Raw genomic sequence first — 13,757 nt, 5'->3', positions numbered from 1 at the left:
AATTTCACTGCTCTCTGTGTCAATCGTTCTCAGAAAAAAAATTCCTACAGCCATGCGGTTTGTAATTGAACATCATGCATCATCAACACCTGTTGCAACGCAGCAGATCCTAAATAAACCTGCGTCACCTTTTGAACTTTGGGTCCTAAAGTAATAAATAATCTGACTGTGGATTCAGCGTAGTGCAGCAGGGATTGCCATAGAAAAACATTAAATATAAAAAAAAATAATAATAACAATGCAAATAAAGCCCAGAGAAGCGCCGGAGGCGTCCTTTTGGGGATGGCGGGAGGAGGGGGAGGGATGCAGCTCCCACATCCAGGACAGAGTTGCTCTCACCCGCGCGGTCCCACCGGTCCGCAAGAAAACACTCGTCGTCCATTTTTCTTTTACATGCTCTGATAAGCGGCGGGAAAATCCGGCAAATGTGTTTTCTTTTTTTAAACATTTCCTCGCAGAGCAGAGGTTTGCAGCATGCGTCACAACACTGCTAATAAAATGCACCGTTAAAAAAAAAAAAAAAAAAAAAAAAAAGGATCTGTCCAAAGTGGGTTGAGGTGCAGCCGTCGGTGAAGTCTGCACCAAAACAGCTTTTTGTTGCCACAATGGAGGATGTTCTTGTTTATTTTCCTTTATCCGCCTGATGCAGCACACGTGGAAGTCACAGAAGAATGTCCACAGCAACAAAACAGCTTCCCCAGCGCGTTGCGCTCGGTGCCGATTCGACGCACCCGGCTCGTCTGGCGCACCATCCTGGAGGGTTTTTTTTGGAGGGAGGGGGGGGGGGCCAGAAACACTGATGTTTTAAATAACAAAGGAAAAGGTTTGTTTCTGGGGGAGGCCTGGGCTCCTCACAGCACGGTGGTCTCGGTCTGCAGGATGGACTGCGCTCTGGAGCCGCGGTGGCACGGGGCCACGTGATCGGAGCCGTTCCCGGACACGTGGGCGCTGCCGAGCGGCTGGTCCCGGTTCAGGCGGCAGTTCAGACAGAAGCTCGTCCACTTCCTCTTCAGCTCGCCTTGCACCTGGTGAGACGCCACACCCCCGTCACATCCTCAACATGTCCTCATCATGTCCTCCACATGTCCTCCACACGTTCTCATCACATCCTCAACAAGTCCTCGTCATGTCCTCTACACGTTCTCATCACATCCTCAACACGTCCTCGCCATGCCCTTGTCACATTCTCGACACATCCTCGTCATGTCCTCCACATGTCCTCATCACATCCTCAACACATCCTTGTCACATCCTCATCATGTCCTTGTCACGTCCACAACACATCCGCGTCGCGTCCTCAACACATCCTCTTCACAATCTTGTCACACCCTCGTCACATCCTCAACACATCCTCGTCATGTCCTCCACACGTCCTCATCACATCCTCAACACATCCTTGTCACAGCCCCGTCATGTCCTTGTCACGTCCGCAACACATCCGCGTCGCATCCTCAACACATCCTCTTCACATCCTCTTCACAATCTCGTCACACCCTTGTCACATCCTCAACACATCCTCGTCATGTCCTTGTCTCATCCTTGTCACATCCTCACCACATCCTTGTCACGTCCTTGTCTCATCGTCGCCACATCCTCAAGACATCCTCGTTACGTCCTCAACACGTCCTTGTCACGTCCTCAACACGTCATGTCCTCAACACATCCCCACCATGTCTTTGTCACATCCTCAACACATCCTCTTCACATCCTCGTCGCATCCTTGTTACATCCTCAAAACATCCTGATCACATCCTCAACACGTCCTGATCACATCCTCACTACGTCCTTATCACATCCTCAACACGTCCTCGTCATGTCCTGATCACATCCTGATCACATCCTGATCACACCTGTGTCACAATTTCGTCACGTCCTCGTCATAACCTCCACACGTCCTCGTCACATAATCAACACATCCTCACCGTGTCCTCGTCACATGTTCGTCATATCCTCAAGACGTCCTCATCGCGTCCCCGTCATATCCTCAACACATCCTCGTCACACTCACGTCACAATTTTGTCACATCCTCATCGAGTGAACGTAAGAATTTAATGTGTATCAAGAAATACTGTTGAATATATGAAAGGACTTGATAGAAGCCATTGAATTGTTATTGTTCTCTAAGAATGTATTGCAAAATAATACTTTTCTATTCCTATGTTGTATTTGTGAAAGTGGAAAGGATGTTATATACAATTTTTGTATTGTTCAGATACGTATATATAGCTACAGTTAGTTCTGTATCTAATGAAAATATACTACAAGCTTAAAGATGTCAAAGCACAATTTTTATCTTGCTTCAAGTCACTGGCATTAAAACATGGACACTAGTCCATTAAATATTTGAAAGCAAACTCCTTCAAGCAGCCCTGATGAGAGCTGTTTAGCTGTAATGCCTCGGTAATAACATACTAATGCAGTAATGTATAATGTGTTTTAATAAAGGCATTTTAACATTATATTCCAAAGTGTCTTTGAGAGTGATATACTCTCTTCTTCTTTCACACCCAAGGAGCGCTCACATACTCTTTACAATATATAAAAAGCAGCAATAATTGGTATATTCGGAAAAACAGTGCAGGTCATTTATTCGTTATATTTTTCTAAATATAGCAAACTGATATTAATTGCAAATCTGTACGTCTGTCATCCCCACACGCACACACACACACACACACACACACACACACACACACACACAGAGACAGACAGACAGACAGACAGACAGACAGACAGACAGACAGACAGACAGACAGACAGACAGACACAGACAGACACACACACACACACACACATACACACACACAGACTGGGACTGAACACACTGAAGTCAGACCTACCTCGCTGTTTAAGAAACAGTACAAAATGGCCACCGCCAGACCCTGGTAAGTGAAACCACAGGAAAGTCTTTAAAAATATAATCACAACGAGCGCTCGGAAGCTTCAAAATAATTGGATTTATTCAGCATGAAATATGAAATATGAAAGAGTTTTGGTGACAAGGGGACGGAAACCAGCGCCGATGACAACGGACGGCACCGTACGCACGTACTTTCCCATATTATTTCTATTTTACATTTTGCGATCAGTTCACGGACGCACGCACCTGGAAGGATCCGATGGCCAGGTCGAAGAAGATCTTGTAATCGTCTGCTATGGAATCGGTCGAGGACACGAACACCACGTAGTGGATCCCAAACAGAGGAATCAACAGGAGAGTGGACTTGGCCAACCTCCTAACAGAAAGAAAAAGGTATACCATAGATCCACCGTGGAATCAAGCAGTTTAGGACAATAATAAACACCTTCTCTGTCATTCAGTCTCACAGTAGCCCACGTTGTGACACTGGAAAAGCAGCGTTGATCGATAACTGATGGTTAATGACACAGAGGACCTTGTGTCACAAGTCGAGATAGTTTATAGCCTGTCAGATGCTATAAACACACATTTATTCCATTATTTGTTTCCTCTGGTCTTGCTTTTTGCCTTGACAACGGCAAACTCTCCAAACTCATTTTGAGAAGTTTAAAGAATAGGAGGGCGAGGTCACAAAAGGATTGCGCGGATTTTGCGGATTTAAACCGGCGCAAATAACAGAAAAAGAGAGCGTTTAATTCACAAAGTTCCGCAAGTAGTGACACGCACCGCTAACTGCGCTGCCACATACGTATATCGCATATTTAAATGAGGTATTATTCATGAATTTGGAGCAAAATTGGCCCCTGTCTATGCAAATGAGCCTCGTTGCAAATAACGCTGGATTCACAAACCCCGGCGCTGATATCCACACGCAGGTAGCGTGACGCTGTTACCCTCTGTAGAGACCTGGTGGTAAAAAAAAAAGGCAAACAAAATGCTCTGCTGTGCATTCGTCTTCAGAGAGATGGTGCAACTGATTTTTAAGGGGTGTCACGCTGAGACTTTCCTGTGATCTGTTAATAATATTTTTACATTATTATTGTAATTATAATGACTGTGACAGCATCTGTAGGTAGCGGAACGCGCAGCAGTCTCTGGTGGTTTTTCGAAACGCAGCCCAAAAGAAAGTTGAGGAAACTTTTTTATAATCTTCTTTACAAAAAAGGCGTTACAAACGTTGACAAAAACGGTTCTATATTTCCAATTTAACTCATAAGAGTTCCAAAAAACACTAAAAGTTACGGGGAATAGTGATAAGGTGGTCCAAACTGGCATTTAACCACTGAACCTCAGGATCATGGACAGCCTCGGGTGCAGCGGACCGGAACTTTGCATATAGCAAAACATATTAAATCAACTGTTATCATTTCTACATCGTTATATTAAGATTTAGTGAGAGCTAGAATTTCTTAAGTAACAAAAAATAATTATATATATATATATATATATGTAAATTATAGATTTACTCACACTATTTAAATGCTTTTTAGTCACTGCACATAAACCTAAAAATACTAAGTAAAACCTGCATGCAGAGACCGCATTGTGCGTTGCACATCTCCTTGTAACCAGGTTTCCCCAGTTCCCCCGATTGCACGGCGTGCAGGGACCCCGGAGTCATCAGGGGTTCCCCGTAACAACAACACCTTAAATCTAAATAAATACCATCTGACGATTATTTGAAGTTTTATATTGATGTAATACTGATAACTCGTTAAACAGGCAAGTGCAGAGCGGGGGTGTGAATGAGGAATGACAATCTAATGGAGACCCCCTGCACCCCCACCCCCCTTTGCCACATGGAGAACTGCGATCAGACGAAAAACAAGGGCAAAATGCACTCAGCAGCAAAACTTTATGGCCGTGTTCGTGCCGTCACATCATTATCGCAATATCTTCTGTGAATCGGACGCTGAGGGGGCGCGGGTCGCGGGCGCAATTGATGTGCAGCTCACGGTGCAATTAGCGGCAGCGATCCATCTCTTTGTGAACGCGGCACCAAGAGTTTCTTTCTGACAAATTCCTTCTTTGCGTAAAATGTCGTAAGGCCCGGAGACCTCACACAGGTTTCTCTGTAACCCTGTGCAGCCTCATGGCTGTCCATGTACTGACTTAGATCTCTATTGTTTCTTACGTGTTTGGCTCCAGCTATTCAGTTTATTGAATTCATAAGACGTTGTCATTCGGGTAAGAGAGTTTTATTTAGGTGCTAAGCAAAGAAAGGTAAAATGTGAATGTCCAGAGGGTTAAGGAAACATACGCTGGGCTGAGACATTAAGCTCAGCCCTGTTGTTGGAGGACGAGCAGACGCGTGACGAGAAAGTATGAGCGGCTTCCTCTCATCGCAGGTGGTTTCTCCCCTGAAGGGAGCTTCAAGCGGATCCCAGCCGCGTGCCGCTCCTAAACCACCCTGACGCGCTGCCGTCGTCTGGGATTACACTGTGGGGAGGTGATGACGGAGTAAACAGGGCATCTGGCATTTGCCTCGCCCCTTCCCTCTGACTTTTAAATCCTTGTGACTCGAGGAGGTGAGGAATACGTGGCCACGCTGACAAGTGAGCGCCGCTCCCATTCTCCTGCAAAAGCGAAAAATGGCCCGAGGATCACTCGCACGCAGCCAAATCAAAACCGATGAAAGTCGAAGCAAAGCTGCGAAGAAAGGACGGCGGAGCGGAGAGGCGCGTCGGGTCCGCGGCGCCGTGCGGGGGCGCAGGTTTCCCAGGAGCTTTACACCTCGCCTTTGTGAAGAAAGTGGTTGGTTTAGCGCAACTTAAACACAGTGGTTATCCCCGTCAGACTTTTACTGCCTCAAATGTCCAAAGGACTTTGAGGAAGTTGGATTTGAGGAAGTTGGATTTGAAGAAGTTGTCGATGGACGGCCGCTTGTAGGTTTTCAACTCCTCCAAAGTCTCTTACACAGCGCGACTTGCACTGAGACAACTTTGAATTCCAGGGAATTTAATCTGTGACACTTTGGCTTGCACACCTGCCACAGCCAGACAGACAGATCGACAGATGAAGTGAATGACAGACAGATAGACAGACAGGCGGGCGGACAGACAGACAGACAGATCGACAGATGAACTGAAAGACAGACAGATAGATCGAGAGATGACCTGACAGACAGACAGACAGACAGACAGACAGACAGACTGACTGACAGACGGACAGATCGACAGATGTACTGAAAGACAGACATCCTAGTTTCCCAGAACCTCATTGTACCTTAGCAAACCTCCCGGACAATGGCCACCGCCAGGTCGCAGACGGAATCCACCTTTGGCTCTTCCTTCTGTTTATTCTTCCTTGCTTCCTTGGACGTACCTGTACTGTGATTGGTCGTTTCCACCCACGTCGGGACAGCGCAGCTTCTGCACCAGGATCCTGATGATGCTGATGAACAGGACGAAGTTGACCTGACAAGACGGCAGAAAAACACTGGTCTCACAACGGGCTTTTTATTTCTATTCCATTTCACGGCCACTCTATCATTACGCGCTGCACAGGCTCTGGCTTCATTTTCCCTCTGATGGATCACAGACCAAATGAACAACATCATCATCATGGTTCACAAACGGCATCTCGTTATCAACTTGTAAATTCAATTATTATCTCAGACCTCGATGAGCCACATGGGAATAAAAGCCAAAGAATGACAAATGAAACGTTACAAACGCACAACACTGGACTCACATGACAATACTTCAGGAGGCGCGTTGGATACTACAACTCTATTTCACCTTGACGTATTAGAGTAATCAGAACTAAGATCACTCACTAAGTACCAAAAAAACTAAAAAACAAATAGTACACCTACAGTGCAACCTAAAATGGGACCTACCATGATGGAGACGATGATTGGTCCATTAATCACCCAGTTGGGGATTGGATTTTCATTCCTCTCCCAGCACCTGATGGAGTAAACAAACGCCAAAGGAACGCTTATAACGATACCACATATCTGTAAGGACGTGAACCCTCTTCCAACCTGCAGCACAGCAGGAAGCTCTGGTCTAACAAGGTCTTCCCCAATCACAGCAACAGAGTTCCTGTCACCACTGAGAGCATCTCAGCTTTTTAAACATGTGAATTAACTGAGAACTGAGGCCCATTTCAAAAACCGATTGGAAGTCCCTGCGCCCTCATTCCAATTAACCGCCACCGTCGCCTGCCGAAGCGGCTTAAAAATAGTTCAACTGAAATGACTTACTTCAGCGTCTCCATTTTTCAGTTATAGATTTAAAACATCTATCTTTGAAAACAAGGGCTCCAGCAATCCCTGTATGAAGCACAAAGTGCTGTGGGGAGAGACAAACAAGCAGCCCATTAGAACAATGTCCCGGCTTCACTGTGATAAGCGTCCTGCGGCACTGTGCACAGTGCGAGGGTCAGGGCTTGAACAAAACGATGGGAAAAGAGGAGGAGGCTCTCCGAGCACCTGCCCCTGCCCCATGACGTCCATGTTGCCCATTTTTTTTTATCAGTTTTTTTTTTACATTTTTTTTTTAAGCTGAATGGGTGGGGTGTGGGGATGGTGTGGTTGGAGCAGCCACACCTGCCCTGGGTCTAGATAATTGGGGCCCAGGATCAGAGTGGCTGTACACCCATTGCTTGTTGGTTGGTCTAACCAGCAACAGGTAAACCCCCCCCCCCCCCCACACACACAGGAGAGGAGCCCTTGTCATGACACGTGTCCATCTGCTCCGGGCTTGTTCCACCTAGCCCACTCGAGTGTAGCAGGCTGAACTGCCACAATGGGCAGAGATTTTGTTGGAAACAGCTGTGTTATGTCTGGACTAAAAGAGGGGTCCCCAGCCCAACAGACCTGTTTTAGTCGGTCGGTTGGAAGGGTGTGATAGAAGGGACCGTTTCTTCCAGAGAGACGGGAAAAGACAGAGCGAAGGCTTTTTTTGGTTTTATTTTTCATAATCCGAGCTTTAGATAAAATAGAATAACATAAGCCCGAATAATAGCCATATTATTACTGTGTGGTTTTAGTGGGCAAAAGAAGACAATCACTCCTTTCCCGACATTATTTCATAGAAGCACGGAAGGAGAATAACGTGGCAACAGTGTTTTTTCAATCGCACATTCCAGAATAAATGACTTTATTTATCTGCTAGGAAAAAGGAGAAGAGGAAGTCCAGACGATGAGCAGGGAGCGGATTTATTTCCAGGGCAAGATATGAGTATTCATGAGGTAGACATTCTGAACGAGTCACTCACTGTTCGAGTCCAAACGAGTCTTTATTGGTGGAATTGGTGTATGAAGCTCACGTCACAAGTCAAATTATACATGTGCCTGCTGCCCCTGCCCTGTCGCGCTGATCTATTTTTCCCATCGCCAGGGAGCTCGCGGAAATGACCTGACCGGCAGACATTTGGGAGGACACGAGTTTCTGGTTACAAAAAAGTCTATTCAGCGACTTAAGGATATTAGGGTTAGTTGATGAAGGCCCCAGTCCGGCCTAACACACAGAGCGTGATGTGGACGAATACGCCCCCAGGCTGTGAATGATCCCACTCAGTGAGACTTGGACACCAAGGCTTCCAGTGTCGAGACGCAGGAAAGTGACGCACGGTCGCCCAAGGACGTCCACTGATGGTCACCATCTCAACAACAATGAGTTATTTAAGTACTCATGAGCAGAAGGACGATTCATAAACAATGAAGTATTGTGATTGAATTTCCGATACACTATTTCCTGACCTTTTATTACAATTATAGGACAATAATAAAGCGATCGTTACGGCTCACAAGACAGCTTGATTCAATTGCATTCAGTCCAACAGCAAATCTGCTTTAATGCGAGTTGTACTATGGAGCATTAGCGACATGTCAAACAGAGTGTGTTCAGCCATCACGCTCACCTGATTTGTGTCTCTATGTTAACTTATGGAGTGAGCTGTAATTGGTTATTGGTCACACATGGGTGGGTGTGCACAGAGCAGCGGATCCACGTGCAGAGTGCAATGAATGCAGATATCAAACAGAGTGGGTCGGTGCGGCCGGTGGGTACTCACGCCGTGTCTTCCAGAAAGACCCTGGTCATCACCCAGATGGAGACGAACGCAGTGGGGATCCCTGGAGACGGAGACAATGACGGGTAAACTGCCTCGCCCGAGTTCTCCATTGCAAACTGGACCTCCACCCTCCCCTCCACCTCTGCGCTCTTCTCGTTCCGGCCATCCAGACGCCAACATTTTATGGCACGCCTCTAAACATAACACGGCGGAGTGTAGAGGTTGACCTACTCGGCATCCATCGTAGCCCGGCTGTCCTGGAAGGGGGATTCCTCCCGTCACAACCGGAGGAATCCCCCTATTTTTTTTCCCCGCGTGGTATGTCAGCGGATATTTACTTCCCTTCCTTCCCTGCCCAGGCTACGCTTTGTCTGGGCTTCATATGGTCACTGGTTTCATATGGCCCCTACTGTCACCGCACCGCATAAAGACCCTAACCCCCTAAAACCAACAAGGTATTAGAGATGTTGACTGACTACTTTTATGTGGTGATTCATTTTGGTTCTGCTATCTTCCTATTTTAATTTTTGTAAATATCTGCCACATTGTTTGCACTTTGGGAGGTCTGCACGATAAATCACCAACCTCACTGTACAACTCTGACGACCACACCCTTTTATACCTGGACTGATCTGTTCCGAGGAACACAACGCCGCCGCACTTGACAATTTGATGATGACTGGTTCTGGCACCACTCTCAACCGTACTCTCAAAATGTCAACATAAATATCCGGATGCAGGTGAACCGTCAGCGGAGTCGGGAAGACTTTGCCGAGAGCTCTTCAGCAAAGCGACGCTGACGCTCATGACGCCCTTGGAGACCGTACGGTGATTCAGGACCGTAGAAATAAACTGGACAGACACACAGATGATATATATCCCTCCATTGACCCTGGCACTAGTTTCAAGTCATCATCAGACCCAGGCGTCTGGTCTGGCTCCTCCCCCTTCCTACCCCAGCCGATGAGCAGGTAGACGATGAAGTGTCTGTCCTCTGAGAAGATGACGATGAGCAGGGTGTGGAGGTACAGACCCTCCACCAGCAGCCAGAAAAAGTTGGCCATGATAAAGTACTGGAAAAACACCAGGCTGGCCTTGCATCCTATCTGCAAATATGGAATAAAGGGTCACTCCATAAGACACAAGTATTTACATTTTAACTGTAAAAACTGCACTACTGGCTTTACAGATGCACTTATGTAAAAAAAAAAATATAGCATTAGTACTAAGTACTAAGCAATTAAAAACACATTTCTTCCAAGACCTGCTCAGAAAAGTATAGTTCCTTTAAAAGTTCCTTTCGTACTAAAATGACTTAGTAAATGCATGCAGTGACTGCCAGTGTTGGCGGTAACACATGCAATATAACTTATGTGACATAATCAGCTTAGTTTCAAACTAAATGACGTGTCAAGTACAAAAATGTACGTGCATCTGTTACCCTAAAAATATCATGAAGTTATTTTACTTCAACAAAATTACTTCAAACTGTTTATTTGATATTATATTAATTTAACCAAGGGGTTTCAAAAGGGGAGAGTATTGTTTTAAACTTAAGGCTTTTATTCTGCTTCTGTGCTTATGAGGTGAAATGGTCGGTATCAGATTAATAAAGTACCATCTTGTTTTATCTGATCTTGATTGATTTGATCTAATTTTATCTTATATTATCTGATCTGATCTGATGAGAAATGAAGATTGAAGACACTTTATCAATTTCACTTCTAATTATGTCTTTTTTGGTTTGCAACGGAGAATATCTCATTCTCTGCAGAACCACCCATTCCATCTCATTCCACCTCCGAGTCACATTCCATTGATTGATTGATTGATTGATTGATTGATTGACTGATTGATTGACTGATTGATTGGCCCCATCAACAGGCTTCCCAACAGGCCACCGTGCACATCAGTCTGGTAAAGGAACAGAACTCTTCCCTTCGTCAACACAGAGAAGTGCACAACAGCGTTACCTAACGAACAAGAACAGTTAAGGATGGTTTGGATGTTCCGTGTGCTGCTGTCTGCAGCTGTGGGAGCTGGAAGGGTCAACACAGACTCACAGTGCGATTTATTCCACATCAGTGACACCCTGTTGGCCAACATCGCATTTCAAGCACTAAAAACAAACAGAAACACAGCAGGGCTTTTTGCTCTCGCATCGAGGGAACGTGAAAAGAGGAGAACGGGCACTTTAGGAAGGAGGATTTTCTGTGTTTGATGTTTGTTTTAAAGTTTTAACTTTAAACTTTCCAACTTTATGGTCAACGCTGTGACCATTTAAGGGTTGTATCCTTACACCAAAACACGTTAAGTATTGGCAATCTAAGCAGTGATTTACATTTACTGATATTGTTTGTTACTTTAATATTAGTTACATTACTGTTACATTTAAATCAGTCACATTACTGAAATTGTTTATGTTACTTTAAAATTAGTTACATTATTCTTAATGTTACTTTCAATTAGTTACATTACTGTTACTTTAAATTAGTTGCATTATTGTTACTTTTAAATCAGTTACAATACTGTTATTGTTTGTTACTTTAAAATTTGTTACATTATTGTTAATGTTACTTTCAATTAGTTACATTACTGTTACTCCAAAATTTGTTGCATTGCTGTTACTTTTAAATCAGTTACATTACTGTAATTTTTATGTTACTTTAAATGTTACTTTTGATTAATAATAACAGAACAGAATCATCCTCAGATCAGGGGACAGTGAAAAGAGGAGAACAATATAATAAATAATGGAGCAAACAACGTGTCCACAGCGATGAAGTGGAACCGTTGGTCAGGTTGAGAGTCGCTGCTGCGGAGTTTCACTGGAATTCCCATTTCTGGAAGCAGGATAAATGACCCTCCGTCTCCCAGGCCTTCAGGACCTCCGTGTATTTTGTGTGAAGTCGCTTCCTGCCGCAGCGGCGTACTGTTTAATGCACACTCAGAATGAGCAGCTCCAGAGGGTCTCCATGTGTCACGGCAAAAAGTCCTCACATGTCGTTTTAAATAACGCTGCAGGTTGTATCTACCGGCAGCGATGTCTTTCTGGGGTTTGGAGAAGGTCAAAATCCTACTGATAAACTGCGCTGCGACAAAATGAAAGACCCGGCGATGCAACATCCCCGGGGGCCCACCAGGGGGCGTGGTCTCACCAGCGAGGGTTGGGTGGAGCACTGCGTGTTCCGGGAGAACAGGATGTCGTCCTTGATGAGCACCGCCACGGCTCGAAGGATGAAGGAGAAGAACAGGTTGAGGTGGATGTAGTTCCTGGTGCAGTGGAGCTTCCTGGAGAAATGTAGCGCACGCACACACAAACACACACACACACACACACAGTGGTGCCTCATTTGGTTTCTGTCTTTTCAAAAGAAAGTGGATTCAGATCGTGAATGAGATTTAAAGTTTATCGTTAATGTTTCCTTATTCACCTTGGTTGACCCCGGCGACGGGTGAATTCAGTAAAGTAAAAGCGCCTTCACAGCAGGTTGGTTACAGTACTGCAGCATAACATCAGCTACTGTTACTTTTAATGAGTTACATGACTGTTATGTTTGTTACTTTTCATTAGTTACATTGCTGTTACTTTTAAATCGGTTACATGATTGTTATTTTCAATGTTACTTCTTATTTGTTACATTACTGTTACTTTTAAATCGGTTACATTATTGTTATTTTCAATGTTACTTCTTTTTCGTGACATTAATGTTACTTTTACATTTGTTACAGAGAGAGACAATCTTTCATTAGTTACTAGTAAATCAGTTACATAACTGTGGTTTTTAAGCAAAAGCTCGCAGAGATTTCTTGCACGTAAAAGCTGCTTCCATGACGGTCAGGGCTGCAGGTCACAACGTCAGGGCTGCCTTCATGAAAAGCTCCTTCGAGCCGGAGTTGAACCAGCGACCTAAGGATGTCTGCTCTTTCCGACAGAGGGGCACCTACAGTCCTCTGCTCTACCAGCTGAGCTATCGAAGGGATGATGCTGACTTGTAGCCATTGACCCTCAGCTTCTTTCCTCCACGTCCCAATCTTTTTTACTCAAGCGCTGACGTAAAGAAGTGTCAATGGTCGGCAAAGCTGTTCTCAGTTTCTGTTTTTCCCAGCGTCAGCTTTTCACAATAAATGTGCGAGCGACGTCGACAGCGAGCTCGGTAAGCCGGGCCCCCGATGGTCTTGGGGCTGGGATTTTGGCACCGCGACGGGAAACTGTTTTGTCGCTGTGGGTGAGGACCTCTCCCGCACGCAGGCGCGCTGGACGTTTCAGGGATGGCCTCAAATGAGAGAGGCCCCTCAGCTCTGAGCTGGTGGTTGAGAAAAAAGCTCCTTCGAGCCGGAATTGAACCAGCGACCTAAGGATGTCTGCTCTTTCCGACAGAGGGGCCCCTACAGTCCTCCGCTCTACCAGCTGAGCTATCGAAGGGATGACACACACACTGTTCCTGTTTTTCCCAGCGTCAGCTTTTCAGAATAAAAGTATGAGCGCTGTGGACAACGGCCCTCGCTAAGTCGGATCCCTGAGTCCGTAGCGGCTGGGATTCCTGGTGGTCCGGTCCGACGCTGACTCCCCGCTCAGGGAATTTCCTTTGTCACGGTGGGCGAGGACCTTCACCGCAAACCGGCGAAGTGAACCACACAGTCTGTTCCAGGTGCCTACATGGTTTTCATGGCGGTTTTATACATTCTAGAAATTAAAGTTGAGCCTTCGATCTGAAGTCTTAGTTAATATTACTGTTAATAAGTTACTTGATTACTGTTACTAAGGTTACTTTTAAATTAGTTACATTACTGTTATTTTCAATTAGAATC

At 45.3% G+C, this 13,757-nt stretch overlaps 1 protein-coding gene across 1 annotated transcript in view; it reads right to left on the bottom strand.

Annotated features, from left to right (window-relative positions):
* Positions 1–851: 851 nt before the first annotated feature.
* Positions 852–13,757, bottom strand: part of LOC307237926 (vasoactive intestinal polypeptide receptor 2-like) — a gene marked incomplete at its 3' end in the record, with an annotated part of 58,426 nt that continues 45,520 nt past the window's right edge. Inside the window, exons 6-13 of the mRNA XM_080010729.1 lie at positions 12,104–12,236; positions 9,901–10,051; positions 8,946–9,006; positions 6,763–6,832; positions 6,246–6,337; positions 3,108–3,237; positions 2,842–2,883; positions 852–1,025 (exon numbers count right to left, since the gene is read on the bottom strand). Coding sequence (XP_079866855.1) covers positions 852–1,025; positions 2,842–2,883; positions 3,108–3,237; positions 6,246–6,337; positions 6,763–6,832; positions 8,946–9,006; positions 9,901–10,051; positions 12,104–12,236 — 853 coding nt within the window. The remainder of the gene's footprint in view (positions 1,026–2,841; positions 2,884–3,107; positions 3,238–6,245; positions 6,338–6,762; positions 6,833–8,945; positions 9,007–9,900; positions 10,052–12,103; positions 12,237–13,757) is intronic.

The sequence above is a fragment of the Zeus faber genome (assembly GCF_960531495.2).
Source record: "Zeus faber genome assembly, chromosome: 12".
NCBI lineage: Eukaryota > Metazoa > Chordata > Actinopteri > Zeiformes > Zeidae > Zeus > Zeus faber.
This window is presented reverse-complemented; position numbering and strand designations above follow the sequence as displayed.